Raw genomic sequence first — 26,708 nt, 5'->3', positions numbered from 1 at the left:
ATATTAATGAAATTAGATATAAAATTAATAATTTGTCCACTCATGTAAATGTAAACATTTACTTCCTGATTCTGTTATTGGCCTTTTATTTGTAATTCTTGTGTGAAAATTAACATACTCTATTTGTTTCACTGGAGAACATACCTATAGTACTAACTCTAAGGTATCACTGTCTTTAGATACAGAATTTCTTTCCTCTAAAGAAAGTTAATTGGATATAGAAGTTTATCATCATCAATTTAAATATTTTAATTGTGTTTTGTTCCCCTTCTCTGCCCAATTTGAAATGACCATTTTTTAATTTGTTTTCTGATGGAATACCATGGAGTTGAAACTGAGATCGGTTTATTTTGGGTTAAATCAGTGGATTAATCTCAGTTTTGCCACTTACTATCTCTGTGACCATAAGCTAGTTATTCAGTCTTAGCCTCAGTTTTCTTATCTTTGAATCACTGCTCTGTTAGTCATTATCTGGGTGGCCTTGAGAAAGTTATTTTAACTCTTTGTGCCTCATTTTCTCCATCTGTAAAATAGGGATATAAATATGTATCTACCTTACAAGTTGTTTTAAGGCTTAAAACACTCAAAGAAGTTCCTGGCATGTGTTTAATGCTAAGTAAATATTTACTGTTTTGGTAAAGTATCTTAATTTCTATACATAATTTCTATACATAATCATACAATGTCATTAATATTTTGAATAATAATCTATTTGCACTGTTACTTTTGCTGGCCCTTTGGGAATGTTTGTATTTCTATGAGTATTTGATACATTGGAATTGAACATACAGTTTATTCTAATAAATAATTCTAATAAATCTCTATTTTAAAAAATGAAAATGACAAGAAAAATTGTCAGAGTGAAGAAATGATATTTAAATTGTTAATATTTAATTTTTATTTTGAATACTTTTTTCCTCAGGGTCAATGACTGTATATTGCGAGTAAATGAAGTAGATGTTCGTGATGTAACACATAGCAAAGCAGTTGAAGCTTTGAAAGAAGCAGGGTCTATTGTACGCTTGTATGTAAAAAGACGGAAACCAGTATCAGAAAAAATAATGGAAATAAAGCTCATTAAAGGTCCTAAAGGTATGAAGTAAATCCAACTAAAACAAATTACTAAGTAAGAAATCGCTGAATAAGATGTAACTATGAAGTTATTTATGACACATTCTAACTAACAATACTGGTAATCTGCAAAACTTGAGTGAATTTTTAGAATTTCTCTTATTTCTACTGATTTTTGTCTTGAGTAGAATTCTTTGTAAACACTTTGAAGTCATTGATACAAGTGTTGATATTAACTTGTAATCATTAATCTACAAAGTAAATTAAATGCAGGTACACAGGCTAAATAAGTTAAAAGAAGAAAATATTTTTTAGGGTGTCAGTAGTTACATCTATAATAAGGAATGTTAGGATGTGATTTCTGAATTTTGAAAGCATGGATAGGATTGAGGATAAATTGAAATACTGTTTTTAATTTGTGGCTTCATGGAAAAGGAATAGAGAGCTATAAGTTTGTCTGGCATTGAAGCTATGGGATTTATGAATTATTGAAATTCCTTATTTAAAATTAATTCATAGAATATTGAAAAACAACAGAAGCATCTACATTCCTGAAGCTGTTAGTTCTGCCCACCACCACAAATTTTTCCCCCAGTTTTTTAACTGAAGTACAGTTACAGTGTGTCAATTCCTGATGTGCAGCACAATGTCCCAGTCATGCATATACATACATATATTCGTTTTCATATCCTTTTCCATTAAAAATTACTACAAATACTGAATATAGTTCCCTGTGTCCCCCAATTGTTTTAATCTTGTGGAAGTATTGAAAATGTTAGTTAAGAAACACAATTATGATGGAAACAAAAGTGAAACAATTTTACAGTATCTCTTTGCACTAACAAATTCATTTACAAAGAAACTGTAAGATGTAACTTGGAGGGTGGAAGAAAAGGAATTTACTTGTGACTCTAGGGGCCCATATATTTGGGATTATCCCCTGGTTACAAAATACTTCGGGTTTTAAAAGTAGGTAAATAGATTCTTTTCTACTTTGAAAAACATTAGTTCAGTAAAATTATCACCTTCTAGTTTTCAGCCATTTCTTTCTGGACTTAAGTTTACGTTTATTGGTGAAATTCTGAAACTAGTGTATTCCAAACAGGTCTTGGATTCAGCATTGCTGGAGGTGTTGGAAATCAACATATTCCTGGAGATAATAGCATCTATGTAACCAAAATAATTGAAGGAGGTGCCGCACATAAAGACGGTAAACTTCAGATTGGAGATAAACTTTTAGCAGTAAGTATAAGAAATCCATTGTTTTAAAAATCATTTTAATGTTTTTTTCTGACAGACTCTGGAATTTCTGCATGTCAAAAATGTTTAAATGATATTTAGATGAGTCAGTAGTCAAAACCTGAAAAATAATTCTTTACTATCTTCACTTACCAATTCCATTTCCTCTACCAGCTCCCCTCTTTTTTCTTTTTTTTCCTTTTCTTTTTCTCTTGTTTATTGAAGAGTTAGAGGCTTGGATGCACAAAATTGTTTAATCATAATCCTTAGGTTCATAACAGTGTCATTCTTTGTTCATGTGTGACCTTTTTTCTTTCTTTTTTTCTTTATAATATAGTAAAAAAAAAAACTGCTAGTCATTACCCATCCCAAGAACTAGAATATCAACAATTTATGTTTCTCATTCTTTTGTTTTTAAAGAGTGTTTAATCACATACATATGCCTACATGTTTGTTTAGTATTATTTGTTCTGAAAAAATTTTAAAGGCTCTTGTCCTGTATATAGTCTTTTAATACTTTTTTCACTCAGTATTATTTTACTGAGACTTAGCCATATTATTGCCTAGAGCTGAAATGTATTCATTCACCTCTATGTAATATTCTGTTCTGGTACTATAGACTGTATCACAATTTATTTATTCAAACTTCATCAATAATTATCTTACATGTTCCCTGGGAAAACAAAACCTGAAGAAAAAACTACTGTGCTAAGGTATTATAGGGAGGTATGACTTCAGAGAAGCTAGAGTGAGTGAAATGAAAAATGAGGCAGAGAATGAGAGAAAGCCAATACAAGGTATTATGTTTCTGAGCTGGCTGTAATTTCATAAGAAAATGTAGCTGATTGCTTGTCACGTAGGACAGTCTTCCAGGCAGTCAGTGTAGAACCACTAAACCTTAGATCCAGCCAAGGAAAAGAAAGGATTTATCTGCTGGCCCCTTTTAGTCTCCTATCTCTTGTTAGTTAGAGTCTACTCCCCAGGGGTTAACTGTCCCAGATTTCTGAACTATGTTACCCAGCTCCTCTGGGCAAATGCTAGGGAAGCCAGCTCCCATATTCTGGCATAGCACTTACCCTGAATCCAGAAGTGGTGGGCTAGAGCCTCAATGGTCTAGACAGGTCAGACATGGTCTTCTAATATGTTACAGCTCTCAATATGTGGAACATATCAGCCATGCCCAGGCCCAGTCCTTACTCCAGAAGAGGAGGTAATGGTAGAGAGTAGCAGTAGCCAGGACTCGCCACTAAGCAAGCAACCAAGGCCTCTAGTAGGCAGGTAGGCTCAAGTGAATCTGAAAAGGCATATAATCTAAATCTGGTACAGTAGTGATTTGAGTTATTTCTTCTTTTTTATTTTTTATTTTTTGACATTTGAATAGTTCTGCTAGGAAGAGGAGCTGATTATTTTTTGAGTTAATGACAGGGAAGAGGAAGGAGCTGTCCTTCAACTGCTTTTCTCTAACCTACCCTCTCACATCTGTGACTTGCTACTCTTTTCTCCAAGGTGCAGCCAGCACCCCCTCATCATCACGTACACACACACACATACCCTACACACGTACACCAGTTCAAGACAGCCTTCTTTCTCCACTAGGTTTCTCATTTTTATTTTTAATCTCTTAGATACCATGTTTTCCTTTATCGTTTCTCCAGAATCAATTTTAGGGTAGGGAGCCAGCAATTTATGCTGATTTACCATTTAGTGAAGCTTTTGTTGCCATAATTCCACTGAAATTATTTAATTCCTGATTTTCACCTTAAGTGTTATATCAAGCATTTGACACACCTTCTTCCTTCTTAAAACACTTTTTCCAGTTTGCCTAATAATCACCCTCTGTCTTGCTATTCTTCTTATCTCATTAGCCACTCCTCATTCTTCTTTTTGATGCATCTTCTCCCTTACCTCTAAGTATTGAAGTGATCCAGGATTCAGTACTTCTATGTTTTGTGTTCTCTCTTTGATAGGTGGTCAAATAACTTACTGCGTTTCATTGTTCTTGATAGAGATAGGTATTGTTTTCTGAACCTTAGTCTCCTTTTGTATGTCTCAAGAGTCATCTCAAATTTAATATACAGTTGGCCCTGTGTATCTGTGGGTTCCATATCTGCAAATTCAACCAACTGAGAATCGAGAATATTTGGAGGGGAAAATTCCAGAAAGCAAAATTTGAATTTGCTGTAGGCTGGCAACTATTTACATAGCATTTACATTATATTAGGTATTATAAGTAATCTAAAGATGATTTAAAGAGAATGCATAAGTTATATGCAAATACTATACTATTGTACATAAAGAACTTGAAAGTTCGCAGATTTGGTAACCTCGCAGAAAGTGAAGGAGGCAGTGGGTTCATAGAATCATTCCCCCATAGATACCAGAGGACAACTATGTCTAAAAATGAATCTCCAAGTCACAACAACACCCCCCAGCACCAGTAACACCCCACACCCCAAATCCTGCTTTTTGCATAATCTTTGTATCTCACTAAATGGGAACTTTATCCTTCCATCTGCCCAGGTCTAAAACTTTAGAATCAGTTTATTTCCCACTGCACATTGAATCCCTCAGCAAATCTTGTCACTTCTTTTATTAGCTATCTAATGCTGCATAAGAAAACATGAAAATTAGTGACTAAAATGACAACAATCATTTATTTGCTTACACTTCTACAGTCTGGGTACGGTTTGGCCAGGACAGCCTGTCTTTACTTCAGATAATGTCTACTGGGGTGGCTCAGCTAACGCCAAGAGCCCACTTCCAAGTTGGCTCACACACAGTGGACAGGTTGGTTTTGGCTGTCAGCTGGAAGCTCAACTGGGGCTGATAGCCAGGTATTTAATTCTCCAGTGGCCTCTCCACATGGCTAAGTTGGGCTTCTCGCAAGATGGTGACTAAGTTCCAAGAGGGACATACCAAGAGTGAGCTTCCCAAGAAGACAGCTCTAATGTGTGGCATTTATTAATCCTCTCTTTGCATCACAGTTACTAATACCTCACTGTAGGCCACCAAAAGAACAGTATACCACAGCTGTATAATTCAAAACGCAAGCAGTCTTCACAATACACTGTAGGGTAGGACCATAAAAATGACCCTGCAAAGCACTATGAATAATCAATGGGGAAAGTTAGGATTGTTCTGTGACCTTTAGAAATTTTTGTCAAAATATTAAAATATTTTCTCTAGTTGATTATAGAATCAAAAATTATACTAAAGTGAGCATTTGTTTAATACATTGTAATTTTAAAAACTAGAAACATTTATAGTGTTTTATTTCTTTGCAGAAAAAAAAATGTTTACAAAAAAGAAGAGCAGTCTAAACTTAACTCTAGCAGAAGGAAGGATTAGAGCAGATATTAATGAAATAGGAAATAGGACAGCCATAGAGATCAACAAAACCAAAACTTGGGTCTTTGAAAAGATCAACAAAATTAACAAACCTTTAGCTAGACTGACCAAGGAAAAATAGATGACTCAAATTCTAAAAGTAGCAATAAAAGAGAGAACATAAGGGAATACTTTTATTTATGAATAACTCAGTGTCAACACATTAGGTAACTTAGATGAAATGGACAAATTCCTAGAAAGACACAATCACTCCTATTCAACATTGTACCAAAGATTCTACCCAAGACAATAAGAAAAAAAAAAAACAACAGACATTCAGTTTGGAAAGGCAGAAGTAAAACTTTTGGGATTTTCTTTTCTTTTAGGTGAATAGTGTGTGTTTAGAAGAAGTTACTCATGAAGAAGCAGTAACTGCCTTAAAGAACACATCTGATTTTGTTTATTTGAAAGTGGCAAAACCCACAAGTATGTATATGAACGATGGCTATGCACCACCTGATATCACTAACCGTAAGTTTGTTTGCTTAAATCTATTTTATTTCCTTAGGGTGTTTATTTTAATGAAAGTTTCCCGATATAAAGTTTAAATGTTATACAAATATTTTAAAAAGAACTATTAAGCATTTTAACCTAAAGTTTAAAAAATCAACTTTATGTCAGAATCTTCATAATTAGAAGGGGGGTTGATCTTTTTCATCTTTACTGTTTTATAGCAGTAATTAATATTTAAGGCATTGATTCTCAAACTTTTATGTAAATAAGTCACCAGAGGTATTTGCAAGTAATACAGATTCTTACTTTGTTTTAATAGTTTTGAGATGGAGCACAGAAGTATACTTTAACAAGCAATTAATTTTTTTAACAAGCAAGATAATTCTTATGCTTCTGGTGCTGCTGGTTCACGGGCTGTACTTTGAGAAACAATAACTTAAAATATTTCTAAAACTTGGGCTTTTCCATACTCTGAACTGCATGAGCACAGATGTTATCTGTGTACTTCAAGCTCCTAGTGTATTGCCTAACTATGTTTGTGCACAATACAGTTGTATTGCCTAGAATTGAATTGTAATGAAAGTACTTATATAATTTTAAGTTTCCTATTTGATTTTCTTTTTTTGATGTACAAGCTGAGATGAGATTTAAATATATTTTTAATGTATTTGTGCTGGTTGGAAAATGAAAAGACTTATTTGTTTGGTATGTTGAATCAATATTAGAAACACCCATGTGTAGTAAGATCTTAAATGTACTCTGTAATGTGCTTTTCCAAGTTTGCCTTTTTAAGTTGTAGAATTTTAGAGATATTTGTGATTTAAGATGGCAGTGTTTCCAGTCTTAAAATGTCCAACTTCATTACCATCACTAATCTCTATAAGCTAAATACTCATATTTTGAAATGTATATACTGTCCTCTAGTGATACACTTTCATCTTCTGCTCTTTGATTCATTAATTACTCAAGTATAACAACTATTTTCTTAATAGTATTCAGTCTCTATAATAATGGACAGAGATGATGTCTTATACTGCATTAGTGTCAGAAAAGAACTTTATTACTTATTCGAAATTCTTCCATACAGTTGGTCTTACACAGAAACTTTATAGAAGGGCTTTATGTATGTTTATCTGTTATTAGATACGAAATTCAATGATAAGCTATTTTATTCACTAATTTAAGTATCAATCTTATTTATTTATTATGCTGCCTTATGTGCCAGTTCCACAAATTGAGAATTGGCGTCCTGATTATGGCCAAATGCACAAATAGCCAGGCTGCTTCTAATAAATATGAGGAGTGGAAAAAATGTTACTTTTATTTAATTTATTTAAATTATTAGATTTATTTAAATCTAATTATTTAAATCTGTTTATATAAAATAATATGAAACTTAAAAATGAAAATGAAAGAGCTAGTCCTAAAGAGTAATAATTAACTAATGATTGACTTTTCTCCCTGTGGGCATATGTAGTGTGCTTTTTTCTTCCTTTTTCTCTCTTTCTTTCCTTCTTTATTTTTTTTTTTTTTAACATCTGTCATTAAACTATTAAACTTCAACTTTCTCACAGTGTTTTACCTTGCTAGTTCAACTTTATCATAATGTTCTGTTTCCATTCTCCTCTCTTTTTAGGCAACTACAATTATGACTTTTGTTTCACACTTTTAGTTCATGTTCCTACTACATATGCCATTCATAAATAACTTATTTATGCATTTTTTTAAAAAGCATTTGTTTTTGAAAACATTTTACATAAATAATTTTTACCTGTCAGCGCTCCTGAAGCCCTTGCCATCAGACTATTCAATTTAGTGCCTATGCCTTATGCTGTTAGTAATCTAGTGTCCTCATCAGTCTGGTTTAGTCACTGAAGATTTTAGTGTCAGGCTCATTGTCCTTGATACTGTTATTCATGTTGTCATTCTTAGTGATATCCAGCCAAAATCCACACTGATTCAACAACGTGGCTTCTTTCTTAATCTCTTTTTTTCTAACCATCCTGCCCTCCACTCCAACTCAGGTGCTTGCTTCCAAGATACTAATTTAGATCTCCCAAATCTTGATTTAAATCATCCCATTCTCTGACTACATCTATCAGTTTATTTACTCCTATTCTAACAGTTCATCCTGATTTTGACCGTCAATCACTTGACACCATCACTTGGTTGTCCCCTTGTACCTCTACTTATCTACTTTTTTTAGCTTAGCCTCTATGGTTTGTCATGGTAGTCACTTCCTTGAATGTATTGTCTCCTTTCGTGCCCTCTCCATCTTCACTGGCAAAATCCCAGCCTTTGTTCAACCTGCTACCTTCATCCATTCCTGCTCCCTAAAAAGAAGAATATGACTGGAGACAAGCAAAGAATTGTAGTTTAACTTATGACCATAAGTCTCAGATGGGGTCACACTCTTGTGATTATAATCAAAATATGGATAATAGCCAAAATATGGTACCCAAGAATAAAAGTAGGTTTATTACTGAAAAAGAAAAGTTTGATCTGAAAGAGAACATAGTTTGTTTGCTGACATTAAAATGCTCATGCTGGGGGAAGGGTATAGCTAAGTGGGAGAGCACATGCTCAGCACCCAAGAGGTCCTGGGTTTGATCCCCAGCACCTCCTCCAAGCGGAAATCAAGGAATCAATCTAATTACCTCCCCCTCATAAAAAAACAAACAATGCAAGTAAAGTGCTCTTGCTTTTGCGTTATGTATCTTTTCACTTTTAATTTATATTCCCTTCAGCTCGAAGTCCTTGTTAAACTTCTGATTTGGCCACTGATCTCTTCCTACTTTAACTTTAAGCTCTTCCACTTACTTGCTTTTCTCCTAAACTTTGGAGAGTTTGGGTCATTAATCTTGATATCTAAGGACAATAAATTAGGCTCCCTTGGGTTTGTTAATTTATTTATTAATTAAAGTACAGTTGATTTAACAATGTTGTATTAGTTTCTGGTGTACAGCATAGTGATTCAGTTACACATATATATTCCTTTTTATTATGGGTTATTATAAGATATTGAGTATAGTTCCTTGTGCTATATATACAGTAGGACCTTGTTGTTTATCTGTTTTATATATAGTAGTTTATAGTTGCTAATCTCAAACTCCTAATTTATCCTTCCTCCTTCTTTCCTCTTTGGTAACCATAAGTTTGTTTTCTATGTCTGTTTCTGTTTTATAAATAAGTTCATTTGTATCATTTTTTTAGATTCCACGTACACCTGATATCATATGGTATTTGTCTTTCTCTGTCTGACTTACTTCACTTAGTATGATAATCTCTAGATCCACCCAGATTGCTGGAAATGACATTATTTCATTCTTTTTTATGGCTGAGTAGTATTCCATTGTGTATATATACCACATCTTCTTTATCCATTCATCTGTTGATGCACATTTAGGTTGCTGCCATGTCTTGGCTATTGTAAATAGTGCTGCTGTGAACATTGGGGTGCATGTATCTTTTTGAATTAGAGTTTTCTTTGGATATATGCCCAAGAGTAGGATTGCTGGATCATACAGTAGTTCTATTTTTAGTTTTTTAAGGACCTTCCATACTGTTTTTCATAGTGGCTGCACTAAATTACATCTCAACCAACAGTATAGGAGGGTTCCCTTTCCTCCACACCCTTTTTATTTATTGCATTTATTGTTTGTAGGCTTTTTAATGATGGCCATTCTGACAAGCGTGAGGTGATACCTCATTGTAGTTTTTAGGTTCCTTTGTTTTGTAGTTCTCTGAGGAATCTTTTTTGGTATAGGAAAGAGCACTGTTTTATCTGACCGTTCTTTGTGCTGTCATTTCTTTGATAGGAACATTAATTTTTAGTTCCTGCCATGTGAGATACTATTCCTTACCTGTGAAAATGACTCCTCCAGAAAGAGTTCATTGAATAAAGGCACAGTCTGGATATGGTTAGAAAAAGGTACATCTTCTGGCTTGGGCAGTTGACTTAATTTTTTGTCCAGTTGTTTTGTTTTTTGTTTGTTTGTTTTGTTTTTTTTTTGTTGTTGTTGTTGTTTTGTTTTTTTTTTTTTTTTTTAGTTTCAGCCAGGCTTGATAATGCAGCAAAGAAATTTGAGTCAAAATTAGTAAACTCTGGACTTTAAAAGGCCAGTGATTGTAGTGGTTCACATGAATGTCTGTTGCTTTAAGGCAATGTGCCGGCTCCCTTGAAAATCACCCAGGGAAAACTTTGGACTTTAGAAGTCAAGAGCCATTGGTAGAAAATCCTTTGGCTCAAATGCAAAAGATCATCTTATATGTAAACTGAACGGGAAATAGTTACTATTGGAAACTGTAAACTTGTAAAATCAAAGATACACCAGATTTCCAATTATCAGTATTGGAATTATCAATAGACATAGATTTTTTTCCTTTTTGAATGATTACTGAGAGATAGAGATGCTATCTGCTTTTGCTAGAGCATACATTCTTTCCAGTACACCATAGTTCCAGTCATTACCTATTGTCTTTCACTAAGGTTACTTCACTCATATAAGTTAATTACCTATTTGGCCACTGTGGTAATTTGAAGTAATGATCCTTGCATTTTTGCATTTTCAATGTGTATTTTGATGTTTTGTGCATAGAAGACACTTGGTCATGTAATGAAAGAAGAGATTGATGATTAAATAATAAATATTACAGCTAGATTTTGAACTTCTTTATAACTTTATCATAGTTAATGCCTCAAAAAAGTTAAATACTGCTTTCTGTGTGCTTCAGTAATAATACAAAATTCAGATGTGTTGTGCTTTTGGAAGTTAAACCTGAAATGTGTTGCTTACCTGGATGAGGAATAGCTTTATAATTTTCTGTTCTTAGCTCTTGCTAGAATTACAAGCTATCTGTAATGTTTATTATTATTGAAATGAACCAGGAAAATAATTTTAGCTTATTTTTTATTTTTGCTTTTTAGCAGGTTTCCATTCTTTTATGAGTGTATTAAAAAAAGTAATTATAAACTAGATTGACAGATCTGAGCTGGTGTCAGGGAATATCTTTTTTTTTTTTTTTAACAAACAAGACTTTATATTTTAGAGCAATTTTAGGTTCACAGCAAAATTAAGTGAAGGTTTGGAAATGTCCCACCTGCATAGCCTCTCCTATTGTCAACATCTCCCACCAGAGTAGTATATTTGTTACAATTGATGACCCTACATCATTACCTAAAGCCCATAGTATACATTAGGGTTCACTTTTTTTTTTTTAATAGACTTTATTCTTTTAGAGCAGTTTAGGTTCACAGCAGAATTGAACAGAAAGTACAGAGAGTTTGCACATAGCCCTCCCTACCCACACATACATACTCCCCTACCCTCAACATTCCTCATCAGTGTGACATATTTGGTACAATCAGTGAACCAACATGGTTTACATTAGGGTTCACTCTTGATGATGTACATTCTATGGGTTTAGACAAGTATATAATGGCATGTACTCACCGTCAGTATCATGCAGAGTAGTTTCACTGCCCTGAAAATCCTGTGCTCTGCCTGTTCATCCTTATCTCCCCTCTAAGCTCTGTCAGTCACTGATCTTTTTACTGCCTCCATAGTTTTGCCTTTTCCAGATATTATATCATATAGTATGTAGTCTTTTAAGGTTGGCTTCTTTCACATAGTAATATATGTCTAAGTTTCCACCATATGTTTTCATGGTTTGATAGCTCCTTTCTTTTTAGTGCTGAATAACTCTTTGTCTGTATGTACCAGTTTATTTATCCATTCACCTACAGAAGAATATCTTGGTTTCTTCTAAGTTTTGGCAGTTATGGACAAAGCTGTTGTTAAACATATGTGAGCAGGTTTTTGTGTAGACGTTAGTTTTCAGCTCCTTTAGGTAAATAACCAGGAGTGTGACTGCTGAATTATGTGGTAAGAATATGTTTACTTTTATAAGGAATTGCCAAACTGTCTTCCAGAGTGGCTGTGCCCATTTTTCATTCTCACCAGCAATGTTATGAGAGTTCTGTTGCTCCACATTCTCATGAGCATTTGGTGTTATCAGTGTTCTATTTTTTGGCCATTCTAATAGTTATACAGCAGTATCACATTGATTTAATTAGCATTTCCTTGATGATATATCATGTGGAGCATCTGTTCATATGCTTATTTGCCATCTGTATATCTTCTTTGGAGAAGTGTCTGTTAAGAGTCTTTGGCACATTTTTTAATTGGATTGTTTATTGTCTTGTTGCATGTAAGAGTTTTTTGTATATTTTGGCTAACAGTCCCTTATCACATGTATTTTTTGTGGCTATTTCCTCCCAGTCTGTGGCTTGTCTTTCATTCTTTAGACAAGTCTTTCACAGAGCAGAAATGTTTAATTTTAATGAAGTCTACCTTGTCAATTTTCTTTACGATTTATGCCTTTGGTGTTGTCTCTAAAAAATCATTGCCAGCCCCAGCATCATCTAGATTTTATCTTATGTTATCTTCTAGGTTTTTTATAGTTTGGGGTTTTGTTAGGTCTGTGATCCATTTTGAGTTAATTTTCATAAAGTTTATATCTAGATTCTTTTTTTTCAAAAGTGTGGATGTCCAGTTGTTTTAACAACATCTGTTGAAAAGACTGTCTTTACTCCATTGTATTGCCTTTGCTCCTTTTTCAAAGATCAGTTGACTATATTTGGGTCTATTTCTGCATTCTGTTACATTCTACTGATCTGTTTTTTCTTTTGCCAGTATCACACTGTCTTGATTACTGTAGCTTTTTAGAACTCAGGACGTATCAACCCTCCAGCTTTGTTCTTCTGCTTCAATATTGTATTGGCTATTCTAGGTGTCTTGCCTCTCTATATAAACTTTAGAATCAGTTTGACAATATCCACAAAATAACATCCTGGTATTTTAATTAGGATCGCATTGAATCTATAGATCAAGCTGGGGAGAACTAATACCTTGACAGTATTGTGGCCTCCAATATCAGTGAACATAGAATATCTCTCCATTTGTATCTCTCCATTTATTTAATTCTTCTTTGATATGTTTCATCGGAGTTCTGTAGTTTTCTTCACATAGATCTTCTATATATTTTGTTAAATTTATACCTTAGTATCATTTTGGGGGGCTGCTAATATAAATGGTCCTGCGTTTTTAATTTCAGATTACACTTGTTCATTGCTAGCATATAGGAAAGCCATCGACATTTATATATTAACCTTATATTTTGCAGCCTTGCTATAATTGCTTATTAGTTCCTTGAGTTTTTTTGTCAGTTCTTTCAGATTTCTTACATAGACTATCTAACACATCTGCAAAGAGTTTTATTGCTTCCTTCTCAATCTATATACCTTTTATTTCCTTTTCCTATCTTAACGCATTAACTAGGACATCCTTCACTTGCTCTAATTTTAGTAGTAAAGTTTCAAGCTTCTCACCATTAAGTGTTATGTTAGCAGTAGAATTTTTGTAGAATATCCTTCATCAGGTTGACAAAACCCCTTTCTATTCTAGTCAACTGAGAGTCTTTATTATGAATCGATATTAGATTTTATCAAATGCTTTCTCCTGATATGATTATGTGACTTTTCTTTAGTCTTTTGGTGTGATGGATCATATTGTCCTCTAAAGGTGGAACCTACCTTGCATGCCTGTAATAAATCCTAGATGCTTGTACTGTATAGTTCTTTTTATACGTTGTTGGATTTGACTTGCTAATACTTTGTTGAAAATTTTTCCATCTATGTTCATGAGAGAGATTGTTCTATAGGTTTTTTCCTTGTAATTTCTTTATCTGGTTTTGTTAGGATAATGCTGGCCTCAGAGAATGAGTTAGGAAATATTCTGTTACCTTCTGTCTGCTGGAAGACATTATAGATACTTGATATAATTTCTTGGTTAAATGTTTGGTAGAACACAAAACTAAACCCATCTGGGACTGGTGCTTTCTTTTTGGAAGGTTATCAATTATTTATTCAGTTTCTTTAATAGGTTTATAGCCTTTTTCATATTGTTTATTTCTTTTGTGTGAGTTTGGGCAGATTGTGTCTTTCAAGGAATTGATCCATTTCACCTAGGTTATCAAATCTTTGGGCATAAAGTTTCATAGTATTTCTTTATTACTATTTTAAAGTACATGGAATCTGTAGTGATATGCCCTCTTTCATTTCTGTCTTCTCTGTTTTATTCTTAGTTAGCCTGGCTAGAGGCTTATCGGTTTTATTGGTCTGTTCAAAGACCCAGCCTTTGGTTTTGTTGATTATGTCTGTTGATTAACTATTTTGAATTTCATTGATTTCTGCTCTTTTTTTTTTTCCGTTTTTCCTTCTGCTTTCTTTGAATTTAATTTGCTCTTCTTTTTCTAGTTTTAAAATGTGGAAGCTATGAAGATTCATTTTAGATCTTTTGTTTTTTTCTAATATATGCATTCAGTACTGTCAGTTTCCTTCTAAGCACTGTTTTTGCTGCATCCCACAAGTTTTTATAAGTTGTGTTTTCATTTTCATTTAGTTCAAAACATTTCTTAATTTCTCTAAAGATTTTTTCTTTGACCTAAGTGTTATTTAGGAGTGTGTTATTAAATCTCCATGTATTTGGGGACTTTTTACATATCATTTTGTTACTGATTTCTAATTTAATTTCATTGTGGTCTGAGAGCGAACATTGTATGATTTCTATTTTTTTTTAATTTATTAAGATGTGTTTTATAGTCCAGGACATGCTGTCTTGGTGAATGTTAGGTGTGAGCTTAAGAATATGTGTTCTGCTGTTGTTGGATGAAGTAATCTATAGGTGTCCATCATATCCCATTAATTAGTGATATTGTTGAGTTCAACTGTGTCTTTCCTGATTTTCTGCCTGCTGAATCTGGTCATTTCTGATAAAGAGGTATGGATTAATCTGCTTTTCCTTTTATTTCTGTCGGTTTTGGCCTCACATAGTTTGACACTCTGGAGTTAGATGTGTACATGTTAAGGATTGTTAAGTCTTCTTGGAGAATTGCCCACTTTATCATTAAGTAGTGCTCTCCTTTAACCCTGATAATTTTCCTTATTTTGAGATCTTCTCTGTCTGAAATTAATAATAGCTACTCCTGCTTTCTTTTGATTAGTGTTGGTGTGGTATATCCTGAGCCATCCTTTTCCTTTTAATCTGTATAGGCCTTCATACTTAAAGTGGCTTTCTTATAGATAATACATAATTGGATCTTGTTTTTTCGGTTGACTCTGACAATATCTGTCTTCTGATTGGTGCATTTAGACCATCGTTGTTCAAGGTGATTATTGATATAGTTGGATTAATGTCTGTATTTGCTATTCTTTTCTATTTGTTACCCTTGTTCTTTGTTCCTATATTTGTCATCCATTTTTCCTGCCTTTTATGTTTTTAATTAAGCATTTTATTTGATTCTATTTTTTCTCCTTTCTTAAAAGTATATTAGTTATATTCTCTTTTACTTTTTTTAGTGCTTGCCCTAGAGTTTGCAATATAGATTACAACTAATCTAATTCCACTTTCAGATAACAGTTGCACACCTTCGTGGGTAGTATCAGTTGCTGATAATAACAAAATAATTCTATTTTCCTCCCTCCCATCCTTTGTATAATTGCTGACATTCATTTCATTTATACATAATTATATATATACACATAAACAAAGATAGTTGAATACAGTACTGCTCTTATTTTGAGCAAAGTATTACTTGTCAGATCAATCAAGAATAAGAAAAGTAAGTTTTATTTTATCCTTACTTATTCCTTCTTCAGTGCTCTTCCTTTCTTTCCATATAACTTTCTGTATAACTGAGTTTTTGAACTACTAACTTTCCTTCTCCCTGAAGAACTTTTGACATTTCAAAAGGCAGGTCTACTAGCAATAAATTCCCTCAGTTTTTGTTTATATAAGAAAGTCTTGATTTCTTCTTCATTTTAGAAGGATAACTTTACAGGGTATAAGGTGGATTTTTTTTTTTTCTCTTAACACTGAATATTTCACTCTACTGTCTTGCTTAAATGGTTTCTGAGAAGTCAGGTGTAATTCTTACCTTGTATAGTAGGGTGAGGGGTTTTTTTTCCCCTGTGGCTTCTTTTAGGGTTTTTCTTTCTTTTTCTTTTTTTCCTGTAGTTTGAAAATTATACACCTAGGTGTGACTTTCTTTGCATTTATCCTGTTTAGTGTTCCTTGAGCTTCCTAGATCTATTATTTGGTGTCTAACATTAATTGGGAAATTCTCATCATTATTGCTTCAGATATTTCTTCTATTCCTTTATCTCTTCCTCCTTTTGGTACTCTCATTATGTGTATGTTACACTTTTTGTAGTTAACACAAGTTTTTGGATATTCTGTTCTGGTTTTTTTTTTTTTTTTCCGAGTTATTTTTTTCTCTTTGCTTTTCAGTTTTAGAAGTTGCCATTGAGATATCCTCAAGCTCAGAGATTATTTCCTCAGCCATTTCCAGACTACTAGTAAGCGCGTCAAAGACATTCATTTCTGTTACAGTATCTTTGATCTCTAGTATTATTTTTCTTTCTTCCTTAGTATTTGCATCTCTCTGCTTATACTGCCCATCTGTTCTTGCATACTGTCTGCTTTATCCATTAGAGCCATTAGTATGTTCATCATTACTGTTTCAAATTCCTGGTATGCTGATTCAAATTGCCGTATATGAGTTTGGTTCTGATGCTTTCTCTGTCTCTTCAAACTGTATTTTTGCCTTTTGGTATGTCTTGTAATTTTTTTCTTGATAGCCAGGCATGATGTACTGTGTAAAATGAACTGTTGTAAATAGGCCTTTAGTAATGTGATTGATAAGGTGTGGGGTTAGAAAAGTGTTATATAGTCCTGTGATTAAGTCTCAGTCTCCTAGTGAGCTTGTGCCTCTAGAATGTGAACTTCATAGCACTTCTCAGTATTCTCCCCTCTTCCCTTCTGGGACAGAATGGCTAGATGGGCTAGAGTTGGTTATTTCCCTTCCCCCAGGTCAGTTGGGATCTGATAAAACCCCAGCAGGTGAAGCTCTGGTTAAAAAGTTTCCCCTGAGGGCTGACAAGAACAAAATGCTCTTGTGTATTTCAAAATAGTTCCTTTTCCTGCCAGAACCATGGGGAGATTTTTCTCCAGTATTCACTGTGAGAACCTGGTAGAGATCCAGGAGGTAAAACTCTCAAAAGTGTGGGGTCCCTGATGACCATGTAGCCCCTGGAGTTTTTGAGTCTCAGAGTTGTGCACACTGAGCCTCTAGCAGTTTGTCGATTACAGTTCAGGTTACTCTATCCCAGCCCTTGTTCCCACAGAGGTTTCTGTTCTGATATGTTGCGATTCTCTGTGTTCACCTATCAGTCTCTCTGATTAGGGGAGTTTTTTGCCCTGTGACCTCTCTCTTAAGGATCTAAGAAGGGTTGTTGATTTTTCAGTTTGTTCAGCTTTTTAGTTGTTATTAGGACAGAGTAAGGACTCAAATCTTCTCACAAGCCAAACTGGAAACTAGAAGTGCCTCAGTCTGTTTTAAAACTTTGTCAAGCATAGTCTTTTTGCACCTATTTTTAAGCTTTTGGGTTTTGTTATTTATAATCAAATTTTGAGTATACATTTGATCATTGAACAACATGGATTTGAACTACACGAGTCCACTTATACGTGGATTTTTTTCCCTACATGCTACCGACCTGCAGTTAGCTGAATTCATGAATTCAGAACCATGGATATGGAGGCCCAACTCAACTTTTTATGTGGATTTTCAACTGTGTGAACTGGTGCTTCCAACCACCATGTTATTCAAGGATCAGCTATATATATTTTTTGAAAATAGTGATCTACAAAATAACTTCTTAGAAAAAAAAAGTTACTGTACTTAAGATTAATTTAGTTTACTCTTTTCTGTGACAGTCTTTTAAATAACCTTTCCTGGATTACATTCTGCAAATCAGTTACTGTAAAACTCCTTTTTAGTTCTGTTTTCTCAAAAGAAACCAGATGGATAAGTTTGCTTTACTGATCTAAATTTCTAACCTAGTTTTTACCCAGAAACTTGAGCTTCTCTAATTTTTTTTACCTAATAAATTAATTTTCTGTGTGAAATCCTACTACATAAGTGAGTGAATATGAATTATACATTAACTCACTTTGAAATTGATCATTCAGACATGTGGTACTGAATGGTTTGTTTCATTTTTCAAGTGTTTTTTACTTTATTTTGAAGCTGCTTCTCAGCCTGTTGATAACCATGTTAGCCCATCTTCCTATTTGGGCCAGACACCAGCATCACCAGCCAGATATTCGCCTGTTTCCAAAGCAGTGCTTGGGGATGATGAAATTACAAGGTAAGGAACTGAACATTCATCCTTCTTACATAAAGCAAACTATTAAATGGAGTTATAATCCAAGTATCATAGTCACAGTTTTAAGACCTAAATAATTTTAGTAGTAGGTAATGAACTTAAATCTTAATTTTTTTCATTAGAGTGTTTATTGAAGGGCCTGAAGTGTAAAAATACTTTATATTACAAATAAATCACCGCTTTTTTTTTTTTTTTTAAGGATTGGTATGTTGTCCTAAGAAATTAACTTAGGTAAAACTAGGATAAGGATGTATACGTATTTAAAACTAACTTTTTATATATTCCTTTTCAAATATATAGCATGAAATATTGTGGCAGTTATTTGATTCATGTTTAAGAGTTTCTTTGATATATATCCTTGATATTCTGACACCTAAAATTTACTTTCATATAACACTACTAACCTCACTAGAGTTGGCAGATTAACTGCCTTTTTATTCCCAAAGAACTCTTATCTTAGTGGGAAAAAATAAGTGAAAAAATATTTTAGATCTTTTTCACATTATTTAATATAGTAATGAAACATTATGTTTGTACAGTTTGCTTTATAATTTTTGTAGAAATTTTATAGAAATATTTTATATTGATGCTAGCATTTAATGATAAGTGTATGCCAATTAATGTCATTTCATGTTTTTATTAATACATTTTTATTAGCATTATTAATTTATAATTAAAATTGTTCTTTATTTGTCAGACTCCTGACTCTAGGCAATGATCTCTTAAATGTCAGATAGGGATGTTATGTAGGGAGATAAGGGTTAAGGGCTTATCTAGTCTTTAATCTGCATATTTTTCAAATAAAAATATGTTATATTAACATCTTGATTGCTGTCCCCATCTTTTTTCACTACATATCTCTTGTCTAGAATATTGTGTTAGTCTTTGTGGTAGGTATTACACAGCAGGCCTACCTATTTTCTTTTTCTGTAAAAATCAGGTGATTGATTACTGGATATGTCTTCCTAAAATGGTGTGTGTTTTATTACTTCCTTATGGTGATTATACTACTTTGCCCAGATAATGAAGTAGAAAAATCTTTACTTCACGTTAGAAGTTCTCCATAACTTGACCCTAAGCAATTTTTCGCAGATTGTCTCACATTACTGATTAAAAAAGGAAAATAAATCTCAACATACATAGTTAATGATTCTAAAGTTCATTTTTAATAGTCTTGTTGAGATATGATTTACATACCATACAGTTTATTCATTAAAATGTTCAATTCAATGATTTTTATTATATTACATTATAAAGTTTTTAAATTATGATAAAATATATATAAAATAAAATTTGCTATTGTAACCATTTTCATATTGGGTTGTTTCTGCCTTTTGGATATTGTGAATAATGCTGTGATAAACATTGGCGTGCACTTATCTGCTTGTGTACCTACTTACAGTTCCTTTGGATACATATCTGGAAGCAGAATTATTGGGTCATACTATATGTTTAGGTTTATGAGGAACCATCTAACTGCTTTCTGTAGCAGTCACATCACTGTACATTCCTTCCATCAGTTCGTGAGGATTCCAGTTTCTCCACATCCTCATCAACATTTGTTTTTTCTGCTTTGTTTTGTTTTATGACCATTGTAGTAGGTAGATTGTATCTCATTGTGATTTTGATACATTTCCCTAAGGAATAGCGATGTTGAGAATCTCTTCATATGCTTATCTTATTTGAAAAATCAGAATTTATTTTCCTCTGGAAATACTGTTTGATTTCAGCAGGATATTTTTAAATTATTATTTGCTAATGCAAAAATGTACTTCATACATATGTTCTAACGTACTATAAACCCTAAGCATGAGTCCACAATCTAACAAAGAAATAAGACATCACCAATATAGTGAAACCTGTCCTGTGCCCCTGATCCTACCCTGCTTCTCCTACACTGCCCCAAGTTAACTTCTTTCCCAAATTTTGAGTTTATTGTTCTCTTTTTTCTTTCATATATTGTTTGTTTATATTTCCTAAACAGCATATTGTTTAGTTTTGCTACTTTTGACAAAATATAATTTTGCTAATCCTGTAAATGAACTAACAAAACTGATTAATAATGAATATCTATGTATGACAAGAAGACTTTTAAGTTTTGAGAAGACAAATATTTAAGATTAATTCCACATTATATGGAAGGATTCCTAAAGTTCAGTTTTTAAAAGTATTTACTTCTGTTAAGTCTTTTGTTACCAATAGCTTTCTGCAATGTTTTAGAAAAAGCAGATTAAATTTTTAAAATATTTACCAAATATGATACATTCTAATCTCAAATAGTATTCTGTAATTCATCATATCTAAAATGATCTGCTGTTAGAATTTTCATGGTCTTACCAGAAGATGTAAATGGTTTTCACATAACTATGTACAACTGGCAGCAATTATGAAACATTATTAGTGGTAAGATATATTCTGATTTCAGGAATTTTAAATCAGGGATTGGGGGAGCAAGAAAGATACATCTTAGAATAGATGAAAAGCAGAGATAGATAAATGGATGGAGGAACGTGACTTAAGAAATAAAAATATTTAATTATTTTATATAAAAAGTCTAGAAATGGGCAATTCCAACGTTTGTGTAGCAACCCTAGGTCCATGGTGGCTCTGGGATTCTCTTGGTCTTATCTTCATGATTATAATATGTCCAAATCAGTATTGGGATTTTATAGTTTATTCTATAATAAACTATTATAGATTTGGGCTGAGGAGGGGGGCAAATGTGCTTTGTATGGAGACAGAATGTGCTTTGTCCTTGGTAGAATCTGTCTTTCTTTAGGAAGTGACAATAAAATTTTCCTTCATTTCTCAGAGGCCAGAATAGGGTCATAGCCTCACCTTAGCAAAGGGTAGTAGAATTGCAGTGCCTGGCATAGGTTATTCATGATTCATACCTTTGGAACTGAAAAAGGGACCTACCTTCTCTAAGACAAAGAGATACCCACCTTGTACAACATGTAAGAGCCAGTGACTGCTTCATAGGCAATAAAATGTGTGCATCATAAAGTTTTCATAACTATTATTTTTGAGTGGGCTCTTTATAGCACTTTTTTTAGTTTCCGCATTGCTTTCTTCTTTTTATTTTAGTTTCAAGTTTGTTTTTGTGTTTGTTAACGTGAGTTTTTAGCTTTTATATAAGATTAGGGCTTTTCCTTTTAATTTCTAGGCTTAGAAAGAATCTCTTTACCCAGAGTTTAGAAAACCCTTTTAAATTTAACCTAATTTTCTTTATAGTTTGGTAATATGATTTATCAATAGGGATTCTCATTGATAAAATGTCAAGTTATTTATAAAATTTAAGGTACTCAGCATTTTTTTAATTTTCAGGGAACCTAGAAGAGTTGTTCTTCATCGTGGCTCAACAGGCCTGGGTTTCAACATTGTAGGAGGTGAAGATGGAGAAGGAATATTTATTTCCTTTATTTTGGCTGGAGGACCTGCTGATCTTAGTGGAGAGCTCAGAAAAGGAGATCGTATTATATCGGTAGGCTATGTTAATCAAAATAATGTTTTTATTATTTTAACTATGATCTATTAATTATTAAAAGTTTTGTTTTTTATATCCTAAAGTTAAAGAATACATTTTGGCTGTCGTCCTAACATTTTTCAACTTAGTTGTAGAACTACAGTGTTGACAGAGAACACGTTTGGTGTGATAGACTTTCTTTTGGTATGGACTCACTTATTAGAGGTCAGTCTTTAAAAATGTGCTTGAAGAAAGTATTCTCTGTTGACTGCAAGGTTAATATGCCTATTAACTCAACCTTGTTGTTTGCATAGTTCATATCTTCTTTATACTTAAATCTGTTGTCTACCTTATCTGTTATTAAAAGAAACTTTTTAAGCTTATATGAATAGTTGGTTTACCAGTTTGCCCTGGGAGCAATATTTTTTCTTTATATCTTTGAAACTATGTTATTAGATGCATCTAAGTTTAAAATCAGCATTCCTTCCTGGTGAGTTGAAAATTTTTATCATTATGTAATGATCCTCTTTATTTGTAATAATGGTTTTTACACTAGAACCTATAATGCCTGATATTAATATGGCTATGCTGACTTTTTTTGCTTGGTTTTTACCTCTTCTTTTCTCCATGTTTTATTTTCAGTTTGTGTGCTTATGTGGTTATTACCCATATAATCGTCGACTAAAACTGATCAGTCGTTTTACTGTTCTCCCTAATGACTCAGACTTAGGGAAATCTATAATTGTACTGTTTCTAGGTTTTTACTTCTGTTTCATCTTTATGTCTCCCAAACTTAGTCATTTTTCTTTTTGTTTTTTAACAGTTAATCCATGTGTTTTGTAATTTTTTTGTTCATCATCCTTTCTTCTGTTTTTCTTTCTTCTAGAGTGTTTCTCAGTAAGTCACTAACAGCACTGGGATAGGATTTGTTGTTCCAAACAAGGACTATCTTGGTCATTGTAGAAAATTTAGCTTTTCTAGCTCCCATTCTCATACTAGTAGAACTCCCTAGTCATTCCAGGAAGCAAAAATGTCCCTCAGATACCCAAATGCACCTTAGTGAGAACTCTTGGATTGTTCTTTCAGCAGTGACTTTCTGATGGTAAATATTCTTGAGGTTTGCTGGAAAATATTTTTAATTTACTCTTACTTACAAATATAATTCAATCTAGAACTCTAGGTTGACAAATGTTGTCTCTCAGTACTATGAATATGTTACTTTATACTATCTGGCTTCTTTTGTTGCTGTTTAACAAAAAAGATCACCCTATTGTGTTTGTAGTTGATTTTTTTTTTTCAGGTTGCTTTTAAGTCTCTTAGTCTTTAGTGTTCTGCAGTTTTACTAAAATGTATCTATGCCTAGCATTTCATTTATAATGCTTGGGGTTTTTTATACCTCCTGAATTAGAGGAGTCCTATCTCATCAATTCTGGAATCTTAGCCATTATCTTTTTAAATTTTCCTTTCCTACATTGTGTGTGCTGTGTCCTTCTTGAACTACTGTGAGAGAACATTGTCATTCTGTTCTCCATGTCTTTTAATCCCAATGTCTTATTTGTCAACTCTATCTCCTTGTACTTAATTTCAGTTAGATTTGTTTTCTAGTTCATAAATTCTGTTCATTTGTGTCTAATCTGCTCTTTAAGCCAAAAATAACTTTTTCATTTCAAAGTGCCGTTTTCTTTCTAGAACTTTTTTCTGATTCTTTTTCAAATCTGCCTTGGTGGTCTTGATTATTTAAAGTTTCTTTTTTTGTGGGGGGGAGGTAATTAAGTTTATTTATCTTAACAGAGGTACTGGTAAAGTTTCTTACGGTCTTTCAGGTTTTTCTTTTAAACCTATTTATTATATACAGGCATACTTCAGAGATATTACAGGTTTAGTTCCAGACCACTACAATAAAGCAAATGTTGCAATAAAGCAAGTCAAATAAATATTTTGGCTTCCTAGTGCACGCTAAACTTATGATTATACTATATGGTACTCTATTAGAATTATGTCAAAAAAAAAACAGTGTAAAGGATATTTTACTGCTGAAAAATGCTAACCATCATCTGAGCCTTCAGAAAGTTATAATCTTTTTTGCTGGTGTGGGGTTTGAAATATTGCAAGAATTTCTAAAATGTGACACAGAGGCATGAAGTGAGCAAATGCAAATACACAAAGTGAGGTAAAATGGCACCAATAGACTTGCTCAAAGCAGGGTTGCCAACCTTCCATTTGTAAAAAATGCAGTATCTGTGAAGCACAATAAAATGAGATATGCCTGTATTCTATAAATAATAGTTCTGTTTTCTGAAGTTTGTAGGTATCTAATGTTACGTTATGGTAACTTATATAGTACATGGTTTTCTTACGTTCTAAATTTGGCATTGTGAATTTAATGTCAGTAGTACTTTATTTACTTTATATGTGGATATCCAGTTCTGCTTGAATTGGGGAGTGGTATTCTTTGAAAAATATCTTACATTGCTTGTGGTAAACTCAGGAGCATCACATTCTTACCATCATTTTTCCAATAAGAAAACTGAACTTAAGAGGTTAATTACCCATAGTAGCTAATAATATCTAATAAATGGTATAGCCAGGATTCACCTTAAATTATATTATGCTATGCTGTTTTGTTTTTAATTAAAAATTTGGGTAACACTTTCTGATATTTTAGAATCTGAGTTATAGAAAAAAACTATATCCTGTGTCAACAATGCTATTCAGTACAGATAATTATTTTAAATCATTTCTTCAGTGTAAATCAATAAAGAGCTTCTCAACTACAAGATATAAAGTAAAGGAAAATATTCTTCAAACCAAAGAGTTTTGTTACTGGAACATGATAGGGAAAGCATTCCAAAAATTGGATCTTTTATTGCCGTTTTCAGATCAGTCCCTCTTGCTACCTGACCCTTCCCTGCACATACTGAGATACATCAACATATTCCTACAGCCTATCTTTTTGAGGATCCTTTATAGTTCAAGATAGACTGAATCCGAAACAAAAAGATGATTGATCATTTGCAAAAGAAATAGAGCTCTTTTTTGTTTTAGTTCTTCTGAGATCATGGTGTTTGAATGAAACCAACTGGTGTTTGAATGAAAATTTTGGGAATTTGAGTCTTCAAATATGCAAAAGTACTTTGTTAAGGATTACAGTACTACAATCTTAGAAAATAAAGGAAATTATTAATATGCAGTTCTAGTAAATAGAAACTGCACTCATACCTCAGGCTACAGCAACTGAAATAGCATAGTACTACCCAAGAATAGTGATTATTGGAACAGATTTGTAAAGCAGAAATACACCTTAGTTACAATGTTAGAATGTAGGTCTTAAGAGACCATCACTCTTACTGTGACAACCGAAACAATCTGGATAAGTTTAGAAAAACTAAACTCATTAGAGAACTGAGGATTCAAAGTAACCTAAATAAACTAACTTCCTGATTGTAACTAGCCCTTCATAGACAAGAAAACACCCATGGAAGGGGAAGCTCCTCCTTGGTAGAGTGATTGGAGGAACAGAAAGATTAGACAGAGACAGGAAGAAACCAGCCAAAACTTTACCCAACGTGTAATGGCCTCAGTGGACTGATGAAACTGATAAAAACTCTGGAAAGCCACAGAGCAAGTCTGTATCTACCGGCCAGCTCTTTTCCATGGGTCTTCACTGAGTGCTTGGAGGTAATCAAAGGTTGTGAACCAGCAGAGAAGAGAAAATTATTACTGAGTCATCCAGGGCATCCCAAAATACAAGACATCTGCCAATAAATAGGGGAACCTTGGGCAGATCTGTGAAAACTAACTACTTAGCTGCTAAGGGATGAAAGTGAGCAAGAGAGCTGAGAAAAAGCCCTATGAGGCAATGTGGACCAACAAATATCTCCAAGACACAGCAAACCTGGGACAGGTCTTGAGGGTAAAGAGAAGTTACCAGCAACCTCAGTAAGTTAACAGCAGGGTTATGAAGCTGTGTGTGTGTGTGTGAGATGAGATGAGATCTTGAGCATTTTACTAGTCCTCATATTCCTAAGGCTCTCAGAAGGAAAAGTCTTAATCCTCTTCTCAACATTTGAAACTAAACCCAAAGCTGCAACAAAATCCAGTAACATCTCAACTACAGATCATATAGTTGCAGTTGCATCACTTTAGTGGCCTAATACAAGGGTTATTCCCTATTCTGGAATTAAATAGTATTTATTTCAGCCTTTACTGTTATTTTCTCTAAAATGTCTACTTTATAATTAAAAATTGCAAAACACATGAAAAAGGAAAGCTAGTTGTCAAGATGATAAGCAGTCAATATAAGTAACTTGAGAAAAGGCTCAGATACTGGTTTCATCAAACAGGTGGTTTTAAATAAGGTAAAATCATGATGATGATAAAAATACTAAAGCATGTAAGAGTAAAGGTAGACAATATAGATGAAAATAATGGAGAATTTCAGCAAAGACATAGAAACTACAAAAGATGAATCATGGAATTGGTAGAAAAAAATTTTTAAACTATCACAAATAAAAATTTTGCTTGAAAGGCATAACAGCACACTGGACTCAGCAGAGGGAAGAATCAGTGAACTTAAACATATGTCAGAGAAAGTTTCCAAACTGAAACATAAAGCTAGAGAAGAAAAAAGATTGGGAAGGAAAAACACCAGAGCATCTGAGATCTATGAAAATTAAGAGGAGATATTGGACAATAATATCAGAAAACAAAGAGCAGATAGAATCTTTGAAGATATAATGCCAGAGAACTTTCAAAAACTGATGAAAGATACCAACTCACAAATCTGTGAAGCTCAACAAACCC

The 26,708-nt window shown here is 33.2% G+C and overlaps 1 protein-coding gene across 9 annotated transcripts in view; it reads left to right on the top strand.

Moving 5' to 3' along the window:
• DLG1 (discs large MAGUK scaffold protein 1) overlaps window positions 1-26,708 on the top strand; it is a 228,975-nt gene that overhangs the window by 136,091 nt on the left and 66,176 nt on the right. For all 9 annotated transcript variants that reach the window (XM_032481581.1, XM_032481590.1, XM_032481574.1 and 6 more), the window contains 5 exons: window positions 923-1,092; window positions 2,177-2,313; window positions 6,024-6,168; window positions 18,301-18,421; window positions 21,767-21,923. In XM_032481581.1, the coding sequence (XP_032337472.1) occupies window positions 923-1,092; window positions 2,177-2,313; window positions 6,024-6,168; window positions 18,301-18,421; window positions 21,767-21,923 (730 nt within the window). The remainder of the gene's footprint in view (window positions 1-922; window positions 1,093-2,176; window positions 2,314-6,023; window positions 6,169-18,300; window positions 18,422-21,766; window positions 21,924-26,708) is intronic.

This window comes from Camelus ferus, chromosome 1 (genome assembly GCF_009834535.1).
Source record: "Camelus ferus isolate YT-003-E chromosome 1, BCGSAC_Cfer_1.0, whole genome shotgun sequence".
In the NCBI taxonomy this organism is placed as follows: domain Eukaryota; kingdom Metazoa; phylum Chordata; class Mammalia; order Artiodactyla; family Camelidae; genus Camelus; species Camelus ferus.
This window is presented reverse-complemented; position numbering and strand designations above follow the sequence as displayed.